We start from the raw sequence: 25168 nt of genomic DNA, 5'->3' as shown, positions 1-25168 counted from the left end.
TTAACACATTTTTTAAAACTTTTTAAAAGAGAGAGAGAGAGAGACTGAGAGAGAGAGAGAGAGAGAGAGAGAGAGAGAGAGAGAGAGAGAGAGAGAGAGAGAGAGAGAGAGAGAGAGAGAGAAACTGTAACTGATCTCGTGAGAACGGTAACAAAACGAGACATGTCACCTTTCCGAATGCATTCCAATAGATGACCGCTCCTGCGGCCATCAATGAGAAGGCTAGCACACTGAAAGAGAAGTAATAGACGCAGGAATACTTCTTGGTGCTTCATTTCTTTTTCTTCTGTATTTAAACAAGAAGAGCAAACGCTCGATCGAGTCACTTTCGCAGTTCTGAATATTATATGAGGCATCAGATGGACAGGAAGAAATTGCTATTCACAACACAATGAGTCACGTTCACATAAAATTTGAGCCCGGTCACTTTTATAGTTTCCGAGAAAAGCCCAACGTTAAGTTGTGTGTTGCCGAACAGAAAAGGCTAGTTATCTCCCTTGTTTTTCTGATAACGTTCGTAAAAGGCTACAGATGTAAATACTTTGATGTAAAGAATAATCCTACAAAGTTTCAATCACATCCGATGAACTTTGTCAAAGATATAAAATGTCTAATTTTTCCTTTGACGCTGACCTGTGACCTTGAAAAAGGTCAAAGGTCAACGAAACCATCGTTAAAGTGTAGAGGTCATTGGAGGTCACGACTAAACAAAATATGAGCCCGATCGCTTTGATAGTTTCCGAGAAAAGTCCAACGTTAAGGTGGTGTCTACGGACGGCCGGCCGGACAGACTAACACTGACCGATTACATAGAGTCACTTTTTCTCAAGTGACTCAAAAAATAATTCTTTCCTCTCTCTTGGGAAAGACATGAGCGATCTGCAAGGAAGATGAGTAGGCTAGCACACTAAAAGAGAAGTAATAGACGCAGGAATACTTCTTGGTGCTTCATCAGCTTATTTTTCTTCTCCTTTCCTAGGGTTTTTCCTCGTCGCTTTCTCATGGAAGATGAGTAGGCAAGCCCTAAACGAGAAGTAATAGACACTGGACACCTTTGGTGCTTCATTTCTTTTTCTTCCGCTATTTTTTCAATCTTTCTTTTCTCTCTCTTGGCTGATTCTTTTGTATTGCTTTTTCTCTTCTCTTTGTATCAACATTTCAAATTAATTTAAGAATCAAAATGTCCGCGAACTGCGGTACTGAAAGAGATACCAAGGCACTGCAGTCAACAGTCAATATCCGAACTTGGAATTGGGTGTTTTTCTCTCGAAAGAGCTCAAAAGTCAGACCATTTGACCAACAAACTTGCCACTTCGTGGACTAGTCATGCATAAGCTGAACTTAATGTACACCAAATATGAAGTAATTCCGTTGACAGGTGCAGAAGTTATCAGCATTTTTGTTGGTTGCATTTTTTTGGGGGTCACAACTGATTATATACTATGAGTACGTCCACCTGTACAATAATATTGCTTCCAGTTTTTAAGCCAACCCATCTTCGTCTAACGTCACGACGTACTGAGCACCGACACAAGTCTACACCAACACTACCAACGCAGTGCCTCCCCACTTTCCAGGTTGTTGACCAGAAAGAACCGTGAATGAAAAAGATTCCTCGGGTGTATAATCCTGCCCGTTGAACCGACACTGAGTCGTCCTTTCAGGGGGGGCGCCGCTTGTGCCGCCCAGCGAGGCGTGAGTGACAATTTTATATCCTACAATTATGCGGACTCCGCGCGCCAACAAAGGTGACACCTAAAGCTAGGCCTAGGGGGCTGCTCTGTCGCCGTCACAAGCAAATGCGGTGATGATGGTCCTGTAAAGCCATCCTGGTCAACGTCTGTCCGCCTCGTCTTAGAGTCTGACAGTCTACCGTCTTCATGGAGTAAGCCAGATACAGTGGAACCCCCTTTTAAGACCCCCAGTTTAAGATTCCCTCCCTTTCAAGACCCTGTTTTCTTAAACTGTGTTCATAACCTCTGTAAATGTACCCCCATTTTAAGACTCCTTCCTTGTTATGAACTCAATTTCTCTGTATTTTGAAAAGGGAAGTTCCACTGTATAGTGTATGCAGCAGTATCTCTGAGTCACCTGGCTGAGGCTTGTAATGTGGCACCCTTCAACACTAACTGTCTCGGCTGGCAGGCTGGGCGTAGATCGCACAGAATCATTCTTAGTGAGCTGTCTGTACACAGAACATCTTGGCCCTTCTCGAAGGAACTTGGTACAGTTATTAGGCTCATCTGTCTTAGACTATCTAAGTGAATGTGGCCTATCTGTCGACATTCCACAGAATCTGCATCCACCAAGGATGGGGCTACGAATGCTAGTCTTCTTCCAACCGATTTAAGTACAATTCATTGCGCTCTCATGTTTGCGATGTTTACAAATCCTAGATTACTTTGAAATATAGGATGACCCCCCAAAAATGCTCCCAATGAAATGCTAGTAACTCCTACATGTATTCCGCGAATTCATATATATTTAGTATACATTAACTTCAGATGAGAGACGATAATTTCACAACGTTTTAAGTTTGTAGACCACAATGTTTGCTTAAATCCTCCCAGTTATGTATTTTCCAACAAGATTCGCACCCCAACTTCTCTACTGGAATGATCTATTGCTGCTGAGTAGCTCTACGTGAAAAATAACTACCGTTACGGTACTTGAATGCATACATATATATATACCCATTCATACAATCCTTCAGTGAAATCAGACGTAATAACCATCGGGTATAAACTATATAATAGTAATGCTATTTCTGACGCCTGGGCCGTGTAAGTGATGATTATGCACCTCTGGAAGTAACGGCTTACAAGCCATGCCATTGCCATTGCCAAATATGCCAGGTATGCTGATAGATTCGAGGACAAAATAATATGCCAGGTATGTGCAAGTCGATTCGAGGACTGCCATTGACAGGACCGACAGGTAGGCACTTGTAAGCACAGTGAGTGTACATTGATCATTATTGATTAGGATCAGCGGCTTCTGGGTCATCTATTCACACTCGGCAGCAAGCAATGTGTTTGTTCATTATCACAGAGAGAAATGTGTCAGCCATGCGCCGCTTGCTCCGCATGACAAAACTTTCTGTCTGGTCGAGTTTCGGAATATTTGACTGTGTCTGCTGTACAACCAATCATAAAATAAGACACACATAATGATCTTGTTATCTGTGCACACTAAATATAGACTGGAATTAATATGTTCCCAGGTGTGTCGATAACTGCCAACAATGTGCAGTATAATTGTAATACACATAAAACAGAGTAGAGTAGCGTAGAGTAGAGAACTAGAGTAGAGTATAGAGTATAGAGTATAGAGTAGAGTAGAGTAGAGCAGAGTATAGTAGAGAGTAGAGCAGAGTAGAGTAGAGTAGAGTAGAGCAGAGTATAGTAGAGTAGAGCAGAGTATAGTAGAGTAGAGTAGATTATAAAGTTGGTTGGTTGGTTTTTGGAGTTTAATGTCTCTTCAGCAGAGTAGATTATAAAGTAGAGTATAGAGTAGAGTAGAGTAGAGTAGAGTAGAGTAGAGTAGAGTAGAGTATAGAATAGAGTAGAGTAGAGTAGAGAGTCGAGTCGAGTACTAGAGTAGAGTAGAACTAGAGACGAGGAGACGAGAGAAGAGGAGAGAGAGAGAGAGAGAAGAGGAGAGAGAGAGAGAGAGAGAGAGAGAGAGAGAGAGAGAGAGAGAGAGAGAGAGAGAGAGAGAGAGAGAGAGAGAGAGAGAGACAGACAGACACACACACACACACACACACACACACAGACAGACAGACAGACAGACAAACAGATGACGAGACGTGTTCTTCATGCTGCATGTATTTTTGACGCATTCAAAACGATGGCTCGTTTCCAACATGTTCTGTGTAGTCACACCACAAACTCAGTTTTTCCCTCCTGGCGCGTCAATGAACATGATTAATTAATCATAAATGACAACCTTAAAACGATGCACGCGGGCCAGATTTAGCACAAAGCCCCATTCAATCTAACCACAACTTAACAGTAAAATCATGTTAGCTTACAACTGAACTCCAGCCTCGGACCTGTATCTCGTAAGTCAGTGGCTCCAGTCATAAATTCTTCCATGTGGCATATAAGTACATGGATTGCCACTTGCAACATGCATTCGGAACAGTATAATTTAAACTGAATCTTCCCACAGGATTGCATGACACTCGTAGTGACACCTGGAAGTGTTTTACGAGGTGTCATCAAGGCTTACGAATGGTGTCAGGAGCACACTCAGGGCAGGCTTGAGATCAGCGCGACAAATACTTCACACCGCTGATACTCTTTTGCCAGATGCGCTTGACATTTTGCATTAGCCAACAACAGTACACCGACGAATACCCTAGGAAACAAGTCAACCGTCCAGCGCCTACTGTGACGTCATTAAGAAACCGTGGGTACCTTCAGAAAATTGTCCGAAAAAGCAATAACAAGACAGTTTATTGAAAAGGGGCGCGGGATAGTTTAGGTTTTAACAAGAACGGTGTATGGTTACTGACTGTGGTTGGATGCTTTTGAAATTCTTCATTACAAGCTAACAACAGGGGCGGGGTATAGTATACGTTTGACAAGTAGGTTCAGGATATGCAGGTGAGAATGATTATTTACCTCAAAGACGGAGGGCGAAACAGCAGGAAAGGAACGAGGGGCAGGCTCTCTCTCTCTCTCTCTCTCTCTCTCTCTCTCTCTCTCTCTCTCTCTCTCTCTCTCTCTCTCTCTCTCTCTCTCTCTCTCTCTCTCGTCCTTGCTATTACTCTCTCTATTCCTCCTCTCTCTCTCTCTCTCTCTCTCTCCCTCTCCCTCTCCCTCTCCCTCTCCCTCTCTCTCCTGTAAATAGGTCTTATTGACATTAGACAAAGGTGTCGAGCCTGCTGTCGATCATTGACATTGCTCAACCATCTTGAGTAATGATTTCGATTTTCACGCTGTCAGGATCTCGCCTTAAAAATATTGTTATTACAACATTTCGTTGTTCACGTGTCAGGTGCTTTCGGAAGGGTATTATTACACATTTCTGGGGTTTCTCACGTCAACATGATCAGTGGCTTCTGAAATTACCGATTAAGAACCTGACACTGACAGTTCTCTTGCGTATTGCTGTGTCAATATTACCTCCCAAAATAAATGTGGTTATGGATGCAAGGAGTGAAGTACACTGCCATAAATCAAAACCGTCATCAGCTCCATTTCAAAGCATACTGTTCATACCAGTACATGTATTACCCCTGACTGATCCTGTTGCGCGATCAAAGTTTTAACACTGTACCCTAAACCTTTCCTAAAATAAGGATTGAATCAAAGTACAGTAGAACCCCCCTTTAAAGCCCCCCCCCCCCCCCCCAATTTAAGACCAACCCCTTTCTAAGACCTTGATTTTTCAGATTTACTGTTCATAACGTCCGTAAATTTACCCAAATTTTAAGACTCCTTCCTTCGTATCGTAAGACTTTAATTAATTACTCGGACTTTAGGAGGTCATAAAAGAGGGGTTCCACTGTAACTACCGCACACCAGCCGGTGTAACACGAGAAAATTACTCCCACGAGATTTTTACTCCGGAGTAAAAATTTCGTTCGAAAATGTTACTCCCTTTACGAAAAAAGCACTCCCCCCCTTACACGAGAAAATTACTCCCCGCGACAGGTGTGTTCCGAGTAAACATTTCGTACACAAATGTTACTTCCCTGACGAATAAAAAACGAATACATTTCTTCACCCTAACACGAGCAATTTAACTTCCCATGCCAGGTGTACGAAATTTATACTCCCTTGTCCCCTGTTAGCCTTGGTGGTGGAAGGGGTGGAAGGAGGGTAGCGCGACAATCGTTTGCGCGAGATCACATATTGGCATTATCCTTTCGCCCGCATCCCATTTTCGCGTACGAGATTTTTACTGGAAGTAAAAAAAATGGGGAGTAACAATTTCGTGGAGGGAGTAATTTGTTCGTGCCTTGGGGAGTTCTTTTCTCGTACGAAAAATTTACTCGGAGTAAGAATTTCGTACGATATTTTTACTCCGGAGTACATTTTTCGTGGAGTAAAAATTTCGTGTTACACCGGGACAGCTCCAAGCTGAACCTCCTACTTCTCTTCCCGCCCCTCAAGGACTCTCGTTATAAAGTCTTGTCCAAATAAGAAACCAAAATATCTGTAACATAACAGTAGCTAGGCCAATAAGAGGGGGGCTTTGCCCTCTGTGGTATTCGTAACTGGCCTTTCTCCGAATAAAGAAGTGACTCAGATGGTGTGTGTGTGAGAGTGTGTGAGAGAGTGTGTGTGTGTGTGTGTATGTGTGTTTGGGTGTGTGTTGTGTCACGTGTGGTGTGTGTACGTGCGTGCGCGTGTTTTGACAGAAATCGACAGCATCGTGAAGTCTGCTACTGTTCTACGCACCGTCACACCCAAACGAATACCTCTTTTTCGGTACCTGACGGCCCAATTAGAATAGATATTTTCAGTATGGTAGTTTGACTATACAAAATTGTGGTATTCGTGACACCTTACGAGAATGACACGAGTTGGGCTTCACTGTTCGTGTTTTGACTTGTCTTATCACAACAAGAAGAGCAAACGCTCGATCGAGTCACTTTCGCAGTTCTGAATATTATATGAGGCATCAGATGGACAGGAAGAAATTGCTATTCACAACACAATGAGTCACGTTCACATAAAATTTGAGCCCGGTCACTTTTATAGTTTCCGAGAAAAGCCCAACGTTAAGTTGTGTGTTGCCGAACAGAAAAGGCTAGTTATCTCCCTTGTTTTTCTGATAACGTTCGTAAAAGGCTACAGATGTAAATACTTTGATGTAAAGAATAATCCTACAAAGTTTCAATCACATCCGATGAACTTTGTCAAAGATATAAAATGTCTAATTTTTCCTTTGACGCTGACCTGTGACCTTGAAAAAGGTCAAAGGTCAACGAAACCATCGTTAAAGTGTAGAGGTCATTGGAGGTCACGACTAAACAAAATATGAGCCCGATCGCTTTGATAGTTTCCGAGAAAAGTCCAACGTTAAGGTGGTGTCTACGGACGGCCGGCCGGCCGGACGGCCGGCCGGACAGACTAACACTGACCGATTACATAGAGTCACTTTTTCTCAAGTGACTCAAAAACCATAAATTGTACCTCTGAACTGTGTACAAGTATAACACAATGGTTTGTACAACTATAAATCAGGAATGAGAACGCAGGAGTAAATTACCAGCAGAAGTCCAACTGAGCTGTAACTCAGTGACTTGTACTTCTTCTTCTTCAGCGCTCCAGAATTTTCTGGTTACGTGTGAGCTCGTTTGCCCATTTGGGTTCCCCACACTATACTCTGAGTCTGAGAGCATAGTCAGCTCACTCCGCTTTCGTTGAGTTGGCATGCTGGGTATTTTCGTGTTTCCATAACCACCGAACTCCGACATGGATTACAGGATCTTTTCCGTGCGCACTTGGTCTTGTGCTTGCGTGTACACACGAAGGGGGTTAAGTCACTAGCAGGTCTGCACATAAGTTGACCTGGGAGATCGGAAAAAATCTCCACTCTTAACCCACCAGGCGGCAGCGACCGGAATTCGAACTCGCGACCTCCCGATTAGGAGGCCGACGTCTTACCACCGAGGACCTGACGTCCATTAGACCTGTAACATAGGAGTGTGAACGCCTCGTGGCTCCCCGTTGTAGCGTGTATGCGGACAACCTGTTGGGTAAAGCATAGTGTCAACACGACGGCGCTCGGCCGACACTTGTCCTAATGTGGTTATCACGCCAAGCCAAACAGTCGCCTCCCCCCCGATTCCCCCATTGCACAACCTACACACACATGTTTGCCCTCCGGTAGCCTCTTCGTCTGACCCCTTCTGTCCGACACTCTTACAGTTTTGATCACACTGACCTGTGGACAGTCCTATTATTACAGGCGTGCGAGGACGTGACAAATGATCAGTTAGCTGAGTTCTTTCACTCCCATTTGCTATGGTCTCTTCGTAAGTCTCCTTCTGTCCGACACTCTTACAGTTTTGATAACACTGACCTGTGGACAGTCCCATCATTACAGGCGTGTGAGGACGTGACAAATAACCAGTTAGCTTAGTCCATTTGCTATGGTCTCTTCGTCTGTCTCCTGTCCGACACTCTTACAGTTTTGATAACACTGACCTGTGGACAGTCCTATTACAGGCGTGTGAGGACGTGACAAATAATCAGTTAGCTTAGTCCCTACACTACAGAGTCCCTTCCCGCCGTTTGCTATGGCCTCTTCGTCTGCCCCTATCTGTCCAACGCCCTCATAGTTATATCCCGTATATTCGGAGGTGTATAGGTTACACTCTGTCTGCTTGATTGTTTGATTGTTTGTTTGTTTGTTTGTCCGTTTGTTTGTTTGTCCGCACTTAGATCTCTGGGTTTGATAGCGCTGGGAAGCCCGCCTCTCCCCCCTCAACCCACCATGATTGCCCTCCGGTACCCTCTTCGTATGACCCCTCATGTCGTTTGACTCCTTCTGTCCAACGCCCTCGTCGTTTTGATAACTTGCGGACACTCCTCGAAGCACTTGACTCTTGAGAAGGACCCTAAAATCTGTCCTCCGGTGGCTACAGATAGCCGTGCTGTCTGCTGGTGGTTAAAATGTTATTAATGTCCACTTACCAGTTGAAAATCCATACAACTACGGCCCTCGACTTCTGCAAGGACTTTTTAAAATGTGTCTTTTTTGACCGCGAGTACTTAGTGCCAGCTTCTGTTCTTGGAGTTACAACGACACTGATTTACGCCGGTCAACCAAGAAACAAATCCATTACAAACATTTGCTTCTGTTCCTTTTACAGTCATTGTGGCAATGGCTTATTGGTAATGGTCATTAGTGTAACTCGAATACCTAATAGATTCTAAAACACGCCTTCAGTTGGCCGAAGCAAAGATTGAACAGTACAATTGTTGGTCACTCACAGACATCCCCGTCTGTCTAGTTACACCCGTACAGCTTTTGCTATCAATAACTTACCTGTAGACACAACTGTCCCTTGACTCCAAAAAGACACTGCAACTGCAAGACTCTAATCTGAGGAAAGAAGATATCCTTCAACCCTAAGACTAAGAGCAGTTGGCGTGCACTAATTGGCAATTCAACCCTGAGAGCAGTTGGCGTGCACTAATAGGCACTTGCCCCTTCCGGCATACATGGCGTGCTTCACCTGGGTTTATCTTGCCTGGGTGTGGCTGTTTTGTAGGAACTATTTCTATATATACATGTATGAACACTGGAAAACGACGAGGAACAGAATAATAGCGGTGATTGCTAACTACTCACAGACTTAAGAGAGAGATAGAGGGGGAGAGAGAGAGAGAGAGAGAGAGAGAGAGAGAGAGAGGGGGAGACTGAGAGAGAGAGAGGGGAGAGAGAGAGAGAGAGAGGGAGAGAGAGAGAGAGAGAGGAAGAGAGAGAGAGGAAGAGAGAGAGGAAGAGAGAGAGAGTGTGTGTGTGTGTGTGTGGTTGTGTCACACTCACAGTGTGTGTATTATATATATTGCTATTTCATATGTTACATGGATTTCCATTGGTCAATTGGGCAAAACTGAGCTCAATCAGTCAATGCAAAAGTGATATCGACGACATTTCCGTCGATATCAGTTTTGATATCGACGACCTCTTTATTGCTTCCCCACTTCAAAAACAAAAACACCTAAATTTAAAAACAAACAAATATATATGAAAATGTAATTATCCCAGAATTTAGTTGAGCAAGTGACTAAAGACTTTTTGAAAGAAAAGACATTTTGAAATACTGAAAAGTACAAGAAAAGAGTGAACAAAAAGAAATCATAATCAGAGGGAGGGATATGGAACAGCCAGAACTGAGACAAATACTTTTGTAATTTCTTTACAGTAAATACAAAATGTCCAGAGAATTAGCAATATATCTACAGTAACATTGACTGACTGTGTGACGATACCTTCTGCTATTGGTCTGTTTCGACAGTGATATCAAAATCTCGACCTCCGGTCTCGATTTTGATATCACTGTCTCAACAGACCATAGCAGAAGATATCATCACACAGTCCGTCAATATTGGGTAATATATATATATATATGTGTGTGTGTGTGTGTGTGTGTGTGTGTGTGTGTGTGTGTGTTGTGTGTGTGTGTGTGAGTGCGTGCGTGCGTGCGTGTGTGTGTGTGTCAGTGTGTTTGTGTGTGTGTGTGTTTTATTGTGTGTGTGTGTGTGTGTGTTGTGTGTGTGTGTTGTGTGTATGTGTGCGAGCGTGTGCATGTATGCGAGCGTGCTTACGCGAGTTAATTTGTAGGTGAATCGAAAAAAAAGCTTTAAGTACAGAACCAAATGGCCAACTTGCAGCCTAACCCTGCCCCGAAATAGAAAGGTTACCTGCGGTGTGTTTTCAGTCGAACAAAACAGTAACTATGTACCACAGGAGCTTGTATCCAATCGCCGGTCGATCACTATTTACTCCTTATTCCATATATTTACTCCTTATTCCATACAGTCTACTACTACTATTTACTAATAAGTAGTAGTAGTAAGGGTAAGCATGCAGCAGTAAATAATAAGCATGCAGGAGTAAATAATTATCGACCGGTGGTTGGATACAAGCTCCTGTGCTATGTACTGTGCGAGTCAGCGCAGAACAACCTCTACAGAAGGCATCTATAGTAACTGCTAGGCAATGGACCCATTCCATAAGAAATAGCAAGGATAAAATTTAAATTCAAAAGCTCAAACCAGTTCACTGCTGAAATAAAACCACTGTACCCTATGGCTGAAAAAACATCCAAAACGTGTTGGGATTTCTGTGTGTAGAAGGTGCACAGGCCTGACCTTTCAACGGTTGCATTTCAAATTCGCTTTTCATTCACCGTGCATGAGTCTTGTTTGCGCAGACGACAAAGTGTACTGGGGGTGAAAGACTGGGGGCGCGCCCTGATGACATTTAGTGCGTTTAAAATGAAGACACAGTATGTTATAACGTGTGCATGGTCTCCTTTGTGAACATGTTCACGACGCGAACTTAATCACAACTAACTGACAGTGACACATCAGGATTTCAATAGCCAACATTGCTCAGGTGACGCCGTCACACACACTAACTTCTTCTTCTACTTCTTCCTCTGCGTTCTTGGGCTGAAACTCCCTCGTACACTCGTGTTTTTTGCACGTGATCGGGATTTTACATACATGTATGACCGTTTTTATCCCGCCATTTACTGATTTAAGCAGCCATACACCGCTTTCAGGGGAACGCCACATACACAACTAAACTTAAACGAATGACGTCAATCGTTGCTCTCTTTTGGGGGTTAGTGATTTTAAACACATCAGTCTTTGACAAACACAGGGGTAATGTTGGTGTCTTTATGTCTGTATTTCTACAGTCTCCTTCAACGATGACTCATCCTAGCAGCCGATAAGAATAATACAGAACCGCGGCCGTTTTTCAGTGTGTCAACGGCCGATTTCAATGGAGAAGGCCGTTTAACATGGTTCGGTAGCTCGGTGACCTGCCGGGCGTTTCAAGTCACATAATGTGGCAATTCAATCATGGGCTAAACAATGAGTTTATGGTTTTTTTAGTGCCATATTGTTGTAGAACGCGACTAATATGGAAATACTGATCTACAAATAAAAAAAATATTAGTGGACTGAATCAACGTAAAACTGTTAGAGATTAGCCCTTGTCCCCCATCCATCCCTATCATCTTTAGTATATAGATCTGTTGTATTTGTAACACTAACAGCGAGATCTCGCTGTACGTTGAGCTTCTTCGCAATTTCCACATCGTTATCAAATTTATATAAGCTTCCTATGAATTCACATTATATATAAGCCACTAAGGTCATGCTTTTTATGTCCACTTAAAAAGTATGGTTTTAACCATTGTCATAGTGTATTAGTGTTCGTCTACTGAGTCTTAAACTGTTTAATTCACATGTAACAACCAATCTGATAACCCAAGGGGCGTTATGAGAAAGCCATGAGTTGACTCAATCTTTGAAACAGTCATGAATAAGAGACTGTGCCATAATGAGAAACTTCTGTACAATGCGGTATGCTAAAAGGGTCGCTCGCACTCATTCTTTCGCGAAACCTTGGCATTTACAATCGCCCCCCCCCCCCCCTCCCCCTCGCAATCCTTTTTTTTATCCCCCCTCCGCACTTTTGCCATTCAGATTTCCCCCAATTTAACATTTCACAGCTTGGAAGGGTGACACGTTGAATTATACATTTCCATTAGAGTGACAGGGATTGACGTACGCCTGTCTCTCTTGTTGACCTTCCGTGCAGAGCACTTTACCTTTCTGCGCGCACAGCGCTTTCTATTCTTCCCTCATAAAGTTTGAAGTTTTGCAGCACTGATTTTGTGTAAAAGTTACGGTCTGGTCCTAAATATATCGTGTGTGTGTGTGTGTGTGTGTGTGTGTGTGTGTGTGTGTGTGTGTGTGTGTGTGTGCGTGCGTGCGTGCGTGTATGTGTGCGTGCGTGCGTGGGTCTGCGTGAGGGCGTCAGTGGGTGCGTGCGTGTCCAGTGTGTGTGTCCTTCTTTGATAATTTTGTTTTCATACCCCCCTCACCCCCGTCTGGGACGATGGCAGGACATTAAATTGCCTTTAACATATCAATCATCTTTTTCCTTTTAATAAAGCCAAGCCAGACTTTTACTACCAGAAAGGAACACCCAATGCTACATTCTTTTAATCTACCGTAGGTCATTGACTCATGCATGAGGTTATCGGACCCTGGTCAGTCAACAAGCCACCCGACGTCTGCCAGCCCCCCCCCCCCCCCCTCCACCGTGTTGATCTAATTGCTTGAAAGATTTTGTTGAGCCAGTCCGCAGGTCCGCCCCTTCCCCACACCACGATTTGTTTTTCCCCATTCGCGTGTAAGGCTGAAATTTCGTTAGGTTTTCGCTGACTTTGCGAAATGACATACGTATACCAAGTTCTAGGAGACGACCACTGTGACATGGGCCGGGCAGATAATCGTCCCAACTTGAGATGAAACTTTGTTATTGTTGGTGTGGCACAAATTCTACCAATGTCATTACTAACCAAACTAAGATCATTCAATTAACGTAATAAAGTGGGGTCATCGCAAACATGCCCACAGGGGCTCATTGCGGTTGCGGTTTCCGTTTCATGACCATGCATGGCCTAGTCAGGTCACCCAGTTACGACCCCTTCCCTGATGCCGCGATGATGTTATCACTGAGTCGATCAGTTTCACTGAGATGTAATAACAGCTCAACAGTTTTGTAGCACCGCAGCATGTTGTTAATTTGAAACAGAAAAGGAATGTTCATAATCATATCGGCCGCAACATTTGCATTTTTTAATTTTTTATATGGGTTTGATTGATTGTTCACGACACGTAACCCATGAAAAACTTTATTTTTGTGTTAGTCCTGTAAAAAAACCCAAAAAACCAAAAAACTAATAAGTCCCTAATCACGTTTGTTCAGTTTGTGTCAAAAGCAATACAAAACAATTTCATACAGCGGGGGAAATGCAAATCTAGCATGACTGTACACATTTCCTGGCACCGGTGTTTCCGTGTGCACGCAGTAGCAGGCACCGGGCGGCCGCTCCGGCAGCAGTTCAGTTACCTGTGATGGCGGTATTTCAGGCTTGCCGCAGCACTCTCTCTACTGATCCCCCCCAATCCCCGCACCACACCTTATATAGCGCATGTTTACACACTGGGTTTCCTGCCGTGGCACCTTGCTTTCTTCCACTAGTTCCAGACTGCCGCAGTGCCAAGTCCTGATTTCTCACTGCTACAACGTGACGTTAGGAAAGCGGCCCAGGTAAATTCAGCAACACACAGCGACTTTCCCTAGCGTCAGTATAGTGGGGTGTTTGTGTGTGACTCGGCCGACGCTCGGCTGAAACTTACATCGGCTGCTGATGTTTTATTTTGATGTCACAACAGCTGCTGCTAGGTAACGTCACGAGAGGCTGACACAGATCTGAAACGAGTAGCCCGTTAGGTACGAAGGTGTGTGGAGGAGAGAGAGGAGGGGGGGGGGGGGAGTAGTGGGAGGATCCAGAAAACTGGGGGTGCCGCAGAAAGGTGAGTGGGTCAGGAATGCAGGTAAGCAATCTGCGATCTGCCGGTGTTACTGTAGGCAAGTTTTGAAAATAAGCGGCGCTGATGAAAACAACGATTCAGCATTGGAGAGTTGGGCGAGTGTTGTAGATAATTATTCGAGGCTGCGCCAAGTAAACCAGTTCTTATCGAAACGTAGTGTACATTCTGAGAGGCGGCAAATATGATATGCCGGGTGGATGATACAGATCATGGGAGTAAGGTGGCTCCTGGATGCTCGGGGTAGCATCACTGAGGCACACTTATTACACTAGTCACAGCTGTACGGTCCAAGACGAACGGGGGTGGGTACAAAAGAACGAAAACAAAACCATCAATATCAATTTTACTACTACACACACTACCACATCGTCTAACTCACTACAGGCCTGACGGCCATGAATCAATGTGCCACCCATAAAACCATCATCACACAACCACAACACGCAGACAGACAAGACTGCTGAAGAGCCATCCGACCGAAAAAGCAACCATGCGTATCATGAGGTGCACTTACCACCTGGACGGAGAGGGGTGTGCTGAAATCAACCCCGCCTTGCAGACGAAATCCCCACGGTGTGGCAGTGTTGGGCCGCCGAAGCTGCACCATGTATTTTTCGGCCTGGTATTCCACGTTACTCATTGTCACTCTCTTTCTCTCACACGACACAGGACGATGGAAATTCTCTCACAACTTATTCAAAAGTGGTATCTCACTGAATCAAGACGTGTCGTCTGCTTCGCCCCAAACGCTTGGCTGATACAGAGCCAGTACTTTTACGCTCAGTCCTCACTCACTCCACGTTTTGCACACGGCACGCACCCATGTTTTTAATAGGACGTCAGGTAGCGGGAAATACTTGGAGAAAGGCGGGGGTGGATTCCTTTGAACAATGCCGGCTCGAATATTGAGACTTTTCTGTTTGGCTTTCCTTTGTAATGGGTGTGTGGTAGATAAACACTGGTGACTGATTCAGAGGCAGAACGGCAACTCCCATTCAAGTTATGCCGAGGAAACCCGGCCACTTGAAAACGTTGCGTCATGATTTTCGGCAACAGGCGCCAGACTGATTCTACTGGTGACTGCGACCGCGTGTGATGATCACAGAACAGACGGGCGCTGTGGCGGGGTGGTAATACGTCGGCTTCTTAATCGGAAGGTCGAGGATTCGAATCGCCTGGTGTGGAGAGATTTTTCCGATCTCCCAGGTCAACTTATGTGCCAAAAGAGTGGGATTCCCTGTAGGTGGAGTTCCTGGGAATACAGGGAATCCCACAGGGTGGAGTTTTTCAATAAAACTTGCAAACCATACTCAAATTTCTAAGAAATATCAAAAAAGATTGAAAAACATCAAATTCTACCGATGTTGCCAAGCATCAGGTGACTTTCAGCGATATCAGCGACACGCTACAGGAACTTAATCCTGTGGTATTCCCTGTATACAGGGAATCCCCCTCCAGGAACTCCACCTACAGGGAATCCCACTCTTTTGGTCGACATAGACCCCATCAGCGCTAGTGGCTTATCCCCCTTCGTGTACACGCAAGCACAAGACCAAGTGCGCACGGAAAAGATCCTGTAATCCATGTCAGTGTTCGGTGGGTTATAGAAACACGAAAATATCCAGCATGCTTCCTCCGAAAGCGGCGTATGGCTACCTAAATGGCGGGGTAAAAACGGTCATACACGTAAAATTCCCCCCAGTCAAAAAGAAGAAGAAGAAGATCACAGAACAATACAACGAAACATGATGATAGAGTTGTTGTGTGCAGTGATAATCCAGACAGCCGTGGGTCTCTCAGTTGGAATGACTCAGACCATAGATAACGTATCTTGGACTCGGTGGACCCATGGCTCCGACCGAGTACCGCTAAGCTATCGGGGATCCATTGGTTCCAGACTGAGCTTTTACGTGCAGTTTACCCCTCTTTGCCACTAGGCACTAGTTATGTGTGCAGTTTACCCCTCTTTGCCACTAGGCACTAGTTATGTGTGCAGTTTACCACTCTTTGCCACTAGGCACTAGTTATGTGTGCAGTTTACCCCTCTTTGCCACTAGGCACTAGTTATGTGTGCAGTTTACCACTCTTTGCCACTAGGCACTAGTTATGTGTGCAACACAGGCACGTATCGCGATTACTTTTTAAAAAGATATTTAAATTCATCATAAAAGTCACGTTGTTCTAGACAGGTGGTCGGTTTGTGAAGGTGAAGAAAAACTCGTCTGGGATCCTTGGGAGTGGTTGTGGGCAGGTGGTCGCTTTCGGGAGTTGGTCACAAGCCAGGACAGGTTCGATTGTACAAGGAGTTATTGCTCTAAAACGAAACCAAAACAAAACAAACAAGCGACAAAGCCTCGGCAAACGAATTAAGTAACAGGGTAGGCCTACCAGATCAAAGTAAGATTTAAACACATACACTCCCGCCTTGCCTCTCTAAATCCCTCTTCGCGCGAGGGTTGGATGTGAAACAGCACTTAATTCTTTGTACTCGATTTCCCTCGAAAAAAAAGACCCCCACCCCCCTCTCTCTTTCTCTCTTTCATGCAAAACGCGACAAAGGGACGCAAAATACTGCATTTCGGTCTTTGCCCGCAAGCACATTTCGCTTGTCTCCCTTCTTCGATACTTCCGGTCATGCTGCTAATTTTAAAGTTGAGAAAAGCGTCAAATCTTTGATTTCCCATAAGCTTATCCCTGGATAGATGCTTGAGGGGCCAACCCTGACCAACACTAGTACTGTCAGGCAATTCGCTCCAACAGGAGCACACTTTAGGGGCTTGGAATAATGAAACCACACACTAGATGGTTGTATCTGCAGACGGCGATTCTCGGTGCAGTATCATGAGTATGTCTACTTTTGCTTTTTTCTACTTTTCTTGCCACTGACAGCAATCGAATTTGGTTGCATTTACTTGACCCCGGCTTTGATTTCGAGTCATACGACAGTTAATTCGTTTATTCCAAGGTGTAAGACCTTTCAAAATTGCTTTTGTTGAAACGGTACAAGTTTCAGTGATTTCTGCACTTGAAGTTGAAAGGATATATATCTTATATTTATAATGTCATAATTAATATATATGACTGAGGTAGATGAACAAATAATACAATGTGATTGCCTTTTTATATATGCAGGTGTTTTTTTAAATTTCAGAAGGGGGGTTGTAATCCAGAGTAAAAGCTTTGACAAGCTCACATATCATCTTTCGCGCATAAAGCTGAGGAACATTTCTTCTGCCAACAACAACACGCCATTTGTTTATCTCTGTGGACAAACATGAGCTGTGACAGTCCGATTCCAGACCAGGTGCTTTCTGATGTTCATGCCAGCTTGCCCAGCACACCTGCTTCTCTCGGCCATGCTGATCTCTCTGGTAGGTTCATTGTAATATTTTGGGTACAGTATAATGCAGTTATGAATAATACATTAGATACATTTTACAAGGATTGGCGCTTGTATATATGCATGTTTTGATGTAACCCTTAGGTTCTTTTTTTTAACATATTTTTGATACTGCGACCACCAAACCCTGATCACACTACCCACCCCATGTGTGTTGTAATTGTCCAAGTGTGTTCTGTTTTATGTTTTTGTCCCCTTGTTTAGGTGATGTCCTGTAATGTACAGCATATACAATGTAAAACAAATTTTTTTTAAAAACTCCACAAAAACAATAAAAAATAAAATAAAAAATAAAATATTTGGGTACAGGGAAACCTCCGTTTTCAGACGGTGAGACCTTCATTTTCATTTTCACTACAATAATTAGACCTCAAAACATCTGAGAAAAAAAAGTAGGTGTTATAAAGGAGGGAGTCATTATAATAGAAGGGTAATTTATAGAGACTTTATAAAGAGAAAATGAAGAAAAAGACAGCCTTAAATCAGGTTTCACTGTATTGTGATTTGAGAATTTTTCTAACTGCACCTAGGTTTACAGAGTCTACAACTGATCCTAAATGAAGATGTGATCTAAAAAATAAGTGAGGACGTTTTCGAAACAATAATTATTTCAATCTTTTAAAGAGAGCTGCAGGTTGAAGTGATGATGGAAAGTTGTTGGTAAACATTTCTAAAGATTGACAATAAAATGTTTTTGCCAATCACTGTCATCGTTTTGGGCTGATAAATTACGCTTTCGACACACAAGTTTTAAGAAATAAACTCGATCAAGGCTTCATAGCTTCATTCGTTCTTACAATCTCAATTGTTTATCTTTGCTACAGAGTCCAGGTTTTGCTTCAAGCTGCCAAAGTCTATTGCAAACCTTGGAAGAGAAGAGGACCTGACTCTATACAACTGCAAACATATGGAACACCTTCATCATGCTACCTCTGGCAGATCAGAAGGCCTGAAAACTTGTGAGTTAATTAGAGTCAGTGCATGTTGTCTTGCTTTTGTTAGCTGGTGGTGATGTGTTAGTGTTTATTTATATGTTGTGTGTTGGTGTGTAGTTTTGTCTGTGTTGCTGTGATTTTTCTGTATGATATATCTCAGGGGCGGATCCAGGGGGGTTTCCGGAACCCCCCTCCCCAGCCTAAAAAAAACACACACAAAAATGAAGAAAGAAAAAAAAAAGAAATTTGAAAATAAAGAAAATATAATGGCTCAGATTGCACCAGGTTGCTCCATTTTCCTTGTTTTTATAAAAAAACAAATTCAGATGGGAGGGGGGGGGGGGGGGGCATGCCCTAGAAGCCGGCCTTTATCTTTTAAATGGAAGGTAGTTGGGTAATTTGTTGGCTCAGGTTGCACCAGATCGGTCAAATTATTTTTTTTTAATTCAAATTTGTCTTTTCAAAATAACTTTGGGAAGGTGTAATAGGGGAAGTTTCTTGGCGCCAGATTGCTCAATTTTTCTTGTTTTTGTCAACAATTTCGGGAGGGTATGGCTCCGGCCCGGATGCTTTACGTCGTCGATCTGACCCTAAGGGAAATTTGGAAACCACCCCTTAAAAACGATGTGATCCGCCCCTGTATCTGAAAGGAGGCCTTTTTCTTCTCTTTTTAAAAAAATCTAAAGCTTTTTGTGGTCTGTTTAATGGTAGCTTGAAAAATGATACAACCGTTTAGAAGCACATGAATGGCGTGGTGGTAAGACATCGGCCTCCGAATCGGGAGGTCGTGAGTTCGAATACCGGTCGCTGTCACCTGGTGGGTTAAGAATAAGAGTGGAGATTTTTCCAATCTCCCAGGTCAACTTATGTGCAGACCTGCTAGTGACTTAACCCCCTTTGTGTGTACACGCAAGCACAAGACCAAGTGTGCACGGAAAAGATCCTGTAATCCATGTCAGAGTTCGGTGGGTTATAGAAACACGAAAATACCCAGCATGCCTCCCCCGAAATCGGCGTATGCTGCCTGAATGGCGGGGTAAAAACGGTCATACACGTAAAAATCCACTCGTGCTAAAAACACGGGTGAACGTGGGAGTCTAAGCCCATGAACGAAGAAGAAGAAGAAGCACATGTACTTCCATGCATGTTAGTGGATTCCTCACTGGGATGTATGCTTTCGGTGAAAGTTACCAATAATGGGGAAAGGGGACGTCAATCATTATGGTATGGTGCTGAACCGTAAGAATACATTTATTTAATAAGATAGGAAATATAAAATGTGATTGTGTGTTTTTGTTTACATTGGTTTTGTGATAGACAGTATGATTATCTGACATGCATGTTCTTCATATTTTAGGTTCAGAGAGGACTAATGATGCCTACCAGTATGATGAAGATGGTGATCTAGTGTTGAAAAGAGCAGCCACTGAAGAACAACCAAGAAAATGCATAATTACTATCGGTAAGAACATTACCTTTCATTTCGGTCAGCATTTGTACAAACAGCAGAAGAAGAAGAAGAAGAAGAAGGGAAAAGAAAGGTTGGTTACAGTCTTGCTTGGAAGCAGTAAAAATAATGACTGCTTTCCAGAATTAAAACTTACGTCATTTTTTTTAATCTGGGTCTTGTGATAGTCTATCTTTTCTCTGTTTCATTTGAAGCAATTGGAACCAAACAGCGCAAAACTTCAGTATTTTAGCTGTGTAAGTTATGTGCAAGGAACACCTTCCTGTAAGTTTGGTTACAACTTACAGCCCATTCCCTTTAAACTTCGAAGATTTTTTCCTGGTGTACATTTATTATAGATCTTTATAAGCCTGCTATCTTTTTCGACTTACTGAAATTCAAAAACTGGTGTTACAAAAGAAAAGTGGATTTTGCACAACTACTGTTCTTTTTTTGAAACCACATGTATTTGACCTTTAAGTCATGAAAATAAACTCCTTTTTTTTCAGTGCACAAAATGGCAACAGATTTGAGCATGGTGGGACAGCAGGTGAGGAGATAATTAAGTTTTGATGAAAGGAAATCATGTACTTACAGATTTGCAAAACTCCAGAGCTTGTTCTTTCTGATAAAATATGACTGTCTATTTGTGTTTTTAAATACATACCAGCTAAAGAAGATGTAGGGTCTTGAATCTTAATGTAAGCACAATTTCAATTTTCTCAGTATGATAGTAGGAAGGGAGAGTACAGGTAGTTAACTTGCGAGTAATAGTATAATTTACTTGTATTGGAGATAGTGCTGACAGTTAAAAAATTGTATCAGTACAATTGTTTTGCAGATCATTGTATCAGTAAAATTGTTTGGCAAGTCTTCTTCTGCTTCTGCGTTCGTGGGCTGAAACTCCCACGTTCACTCGTGTTTTTGCACGAGTGGAATTTTACGTGTATGACCGTTTTTACCCCGCCATTTAGGCAGCCATACGCCGCTTTCGGAGAGTTTGGCTAGTTATCAGTGGAACTGTTTTCCTGTTGATTGTGCAGGTGTGGCTGGGAGCATTACTGCTGTGTGACTTTATACTCCACTACAGTGCACTGTTTGAAGGTTGCAGTGTTCTTGACCTAGGTGCTGGTGTTGGTCTGACCAGTATTGTTGCTGGTTTCATGGCAAAGACTGTCTTCTGTACAGGTAAGTTCTCCTTACCTCCCCCCCCCCTATGCCGAGTATGAAAATTGGGCTGGTCTTAGTGTTCAGTGAGTTTGCTGCCTGTCATCTCCCCTCCCCCTATCCCAAGTATGAAAGTTGGGTTGGTTCTGATGTGTATTGAGTTCAGGTTGTCTGCCGCAAGACTTAATTGCCAGTACGTTAGCTATGCACAACATTTACTGGCTGTTGCTGGATATTTTGGTGATTACCGGAGTTGATGAGAAAAACAATAAAAGAAGTATTTCTGTGAGTGTTGAAGGTTTTGATAGTATTTGGCTGGCAGAAAACATGTTTTTCATCACTTCAATATTCCCTCCATGGTCTTTTCACGTGGAAACTTGTGTCATGCACTTTTGTATTTTTTAACTGATTCATGTATTGTGTGAGTTTGGGCATATTATCTGAAATACTGAATAATGAAGGGTACTGTCCTTGTATGGTGTTGGTATTTTCAATTTTTTCTGCAAGGTTTACTTCATTATAAAATGTGCACTCTGTTTTTGACATCGTATCTTTGGGTTCTTTTTAAACAGATCATGGAGATGACATTCTGAAACTGGCCTGCATGAATGTTGAACGCAACCGTCACCTGCTTCCGACAAGCAGTGTTCAAGTGCGTGAGATAGACTGGAAGGCAGATTCCTTTCTAAAAACAGACTTTAAGGGTGAGTCATTTGGATTACCTGATGGAGGGTTAAAATTTACTGTACTTTTGAATTCAACATTTTTGCAAAATTATGTTAAGGAGTGCTCAGTTAAAATGTCTCACACAGAGGAACAGACTTGTACTTGTAGGTTATCTCAATCAGACTTTGTAAATATTTTTCACTGATGCAAACATTAATGGAACAAATTTTTTACATTTGACCTTGAATTTCTTACGCACTTGCAAGTCAGTGTTGGCATCATTAAACGTCTGCTTCATTAGCATAAAAAAGTGTTTAGGCCACACAAAAAAATAGTCTGTTTACGGTAACCCGACCGACCCTATTTTTTTCGCGCGACCCTAGACTTTTTTGGGGCATTTGGGGGGGAAAAAACAACAAAAAACCCCACAAAATAACGTAAAAATATGGTTTTTTGGAAAAAAAAATAAAAAAATAAAAAATCCCGACCTACCGACCCTATTTTTTTGGCCTATGTTACCGTAAACAGACCTATTTTTGTTTTGGCCTTACTTCACTGAAGTGGATTATGTTTTTCAGAGTCTTCAAGCCTATTGGAACCTTACAGACTGACTGATGGGGATGTTGATATGTTGTGCTCTTGTTCAATCATATTGGCTGCAGAAGGTGAGTCTGTGGTGTGTGTGTGTGTGTGTGTGTGTGTGTGTATGCTTGCATAGATGCATGTGGTGAATGTGTGTCTGTTTGTGTGTGCATGTGTATGTTTTGCAGAAGAATAAAGTCTGTCAGTATAATTTCAAAGTACAATGTTTGAAAGGAGATCTCTGCTTACTGGGAGCCTTGAGCTTGAACAAACTTCTTTCCTTTGTTTTGCAGTTATATATGACTTGGAACTTACTGATGCTTTCTTCTGTCTGCTTTACAAACTTCTACTGAAGACGCCAACAAAAATTGTTTATATGACTGTGGAGAAAAGGTAGGTCAGATCCTGTAAGATGTTTGTGAAAGAGCTGAAGTGAAGTTTCAGATTTGTATTGAGAAAAAATCAAGGAAAAAACGTAATTTGAAAAACATTCTAATTCAGATCAAGGGAATTGAGATACATGTTTTAGCAGGGTAGCATGGACCTCTAACAATTTGCCGACACATATACATGCGCGATAGAGAAGAAGAATGGCAAGGAACAAGATAATTTTCCATTTCAAACAATTATTTTAAGATGCCAGACATTCTTACTTAAAAAAAAAGTCTGCGTTTATTTCTGAAAAATAATTTTTTGGTTGGTCTCTAACTGGTGCACATATGATGGTAAATCTAGTGAGCGTTTTGAAAAAATGTTGGTTCTGAATATCCACTTGTATCAGTCCAGAGCTTTTTGGCTTCCTCAGTCATGTAGCATGCTGCACTGGTCAACAATTTTGACAGCATGCTTGCAAGAAGTTATACCGACCTGACTTTCTTTCCAGGCAGCTTTTTACCATCGCTGACAAAGAGGTGGTGAGCCCGGCGTATGAACATTTCCGTGAAAATCTTGAGGATCTGTGTGGCATTGATGAGGGACCGGTCCGCTTTGTGTGCTCTCAGGTGAACACCAGCTTCCCACAGTACTTTGAGTATCAGCGGGCAAAAGAACTGGTGAGTTGTGGGCTGCACTGTACAGCGGTCACTTTGATGGGGGTCGGGTAGTTCAATTGGGAGAGCACTGGCGGACTTTTGATCCTAAGGTCGCAGGTTCGAATCCCGGCAGGGACGGACACGGGTCAACTACCCGTGTGACTTGGAATAATAGGCCGTGAAAAGTAGGATATGCGCCGAAATGGCTGCGATCTGCTGGCCGATGTGAATGCGTGATGTATTGTGTAAAAAATTCCATCTCACACGGCATAAATAAATCCCTGCGCCTTGAATATGTGCGCAATATAAATTGCATACAAAATTTAAAAAAATAAAAAAATAAAAAAAAATCCCTGCGCCTAGAACTGTACCCACGGAATACGCGCGATATAAGCCTCATATTGATTGATTGATTGAACTTTATGTGCAGACTCAGAGATGGTATCCATGTCCCACCACCTTCGTCATTCTGCCAGAAGTGCAGGTGGCTGATTACACCTAAACACGCATACACCTGGGTAGCGCCACTTTTGTTACTGCTAGCTTTCCACTGGGAGGAAGCGACCCGAATTTCCCAGCATTGGGATAATAAAGGAAATGAAAGGAAATAAAATGTAAAAACTCTAGTGGAGCTCAAGAATCCTGGTTATCTCTGAGCTATTGATCTGATACCTTTTATGAATCAATTTCAAGAGGATAAGATACGGCTTGTGGTAAAACTGGATTCATTTTGGCAATGTTTTTTTTAACAGGGGAAAACACACAGAATACAGAATCTTTACTTGCCCAAGGTTGGGAATTTGTGATGACATTGCGGTTAAACATTTCAATCCAGCCATATACACCAACACACGCATCATTTATACAAACTGATCAACAACATTAATGTAAAAACAACACTGGACAGCATAAGTTTAAAAATACCTTCACTAAAACTAGCAGTATACATTCGAAGCTTCCTTTGACACATACACTCACTCACAGACAAACGCATACACCTGCACAAACTGAAATTGACTGTTTTGTATTTTCAGGAGCTGTGGAAGATAGAGACAATATTCCCACATGGATGACACCACCATGCTACGTTCTGATGGATTTGTTGAATTTACCTGTGATCTTACCCCAGTGACAGCACTGCATTCTTGTTTTCATTTCATATTGTTGATACCGCCAGACCTGGATTGCTAAACACAAAGAAGATTTGCAGCAAATATAAAGTGTGCTGGCCAGTGCCGAAAGTGAGGCTTTGAATGTGCTCTTGACTTTCAAAAAAAGACCTCATTCTAGGACTTTACAGAGTGCACCCGCCTAATTGGCAAAGAATGGCCTGCAGGTTGTTACGTACTCACAGAGTCAGAGCTCTTAGCAATCGCTGGGTGGCCGAGTGGTAACGCACTTGCGCTCGGAAGCGAGAGGTTGCGAGTTCGACCCTGGGTCAGGGCGTTAGCAATTTTCTCCCCCCTTTCCTAACCTAGGTGGTGGGTTCAAGTGCTAGTCTTTCGGATGAGACAAAAAAAACGAGGTCCCTTCGTGTACACTACATTGGGGTGTGCACGTTAAAGATCCCATGATTGACAAAAGGGTCTTTCCTGGCAAAATTGTATAGGCATAGATAAAAATATCCACCAAAATACCCGTGTGACTTGGAATAATAGGCCGTGAAAAGTAGGATATGCGCCGAAATGGCTTCGATCTGCTGGCCGATGTGAATGCGTGATGTATTGTGTAAAAAAAATTCCATCTCACACGGCATAAATAAATCCCTGCGCCTTGAATATGTGCGCGATATAAATTGCATAAAATAAAAATAAAAAATAAAA

The 25168-nt window shown here is 42.8% G+C and overlaps 2 protein-coding genes across 5 annotated transcripts in view; one reads left to right on the top strand and one right to left on the bottom strand.

The window, feature by feature from the left end:
• LOC138958353 (PDZ and LIM domain protein 3-like) overlaps positions 1-15100 on the bottom strand; it is a 40853-nt gene extending 25753 nt beyond the window's left edge. For 2 of the 4 annotated variants that reach the window (XM_070329466.1, XM_070329469.1), the window contains exon 1: positions 14632-15098. In XM_070329466.1, coding sequence (XP_070185567.1) covers positions 14632-14757 — 126 coding nt within the window. In that variant the 5' untranslated portion in view covers positions 14758-15098. Of the gene's footprint in view, positions 1-169; positions 867-14631 lie in introns of those variants that run through there. The other 2 variants (XM_070329467.1, XM_070329468.1) reach the window with 2 other exon arrangements.
• Positions 15101-16735: 1635 nt separating this feature from the next.
• LOC138958352 (methyltransferase-like protein 22) lies at positions 16736-24967 on the top strand. The gene is made up of 11 exons (XM_070329465.1): positions 16736-16962; positions 17269-17488; positions 18342-18476; positions 19810-19914; positions 20409-20449; positions 20943-21087; positions 21639-21770; positions 22311-22397; positions 22608-22707; positions 23198-23366; positions 24380-24967. Exons 2-11 carry the CDS (start codon positions 17392-17394, stop codon positions 24416-24418), a joined length of 1050 nt encoding a protein of 349 aa, XP_070185566.1. The 5' UTR covers positions 16736-16962; positions 17269-17391; the 3' UTR covers positions 24419-24967.
• Positions 24968-25168: the final 201 nt, after the last annotated feature.

The sequence above is a fragment of the Littorina saxatilis genome, linkage group LG2, assembly GCF_037325665.1.
Source record: "Littorina saxatilis isolate snail1 linkage group LG2, US_GU_Lsax_2.0, whole genome shotgun sequence".
Taxonomy (NCBI): domain Eukaryota; kingdom Metazoa; phylum Mollusca; class Gastropoda; order Littorinimorpha; family Littorinidae; genus Littorina; species Littorina saxatilis.
Note: the sequence above shows the minus strand (reverse complement) of the source record. Positions and strands in the feature narration are given on the sequence as shown.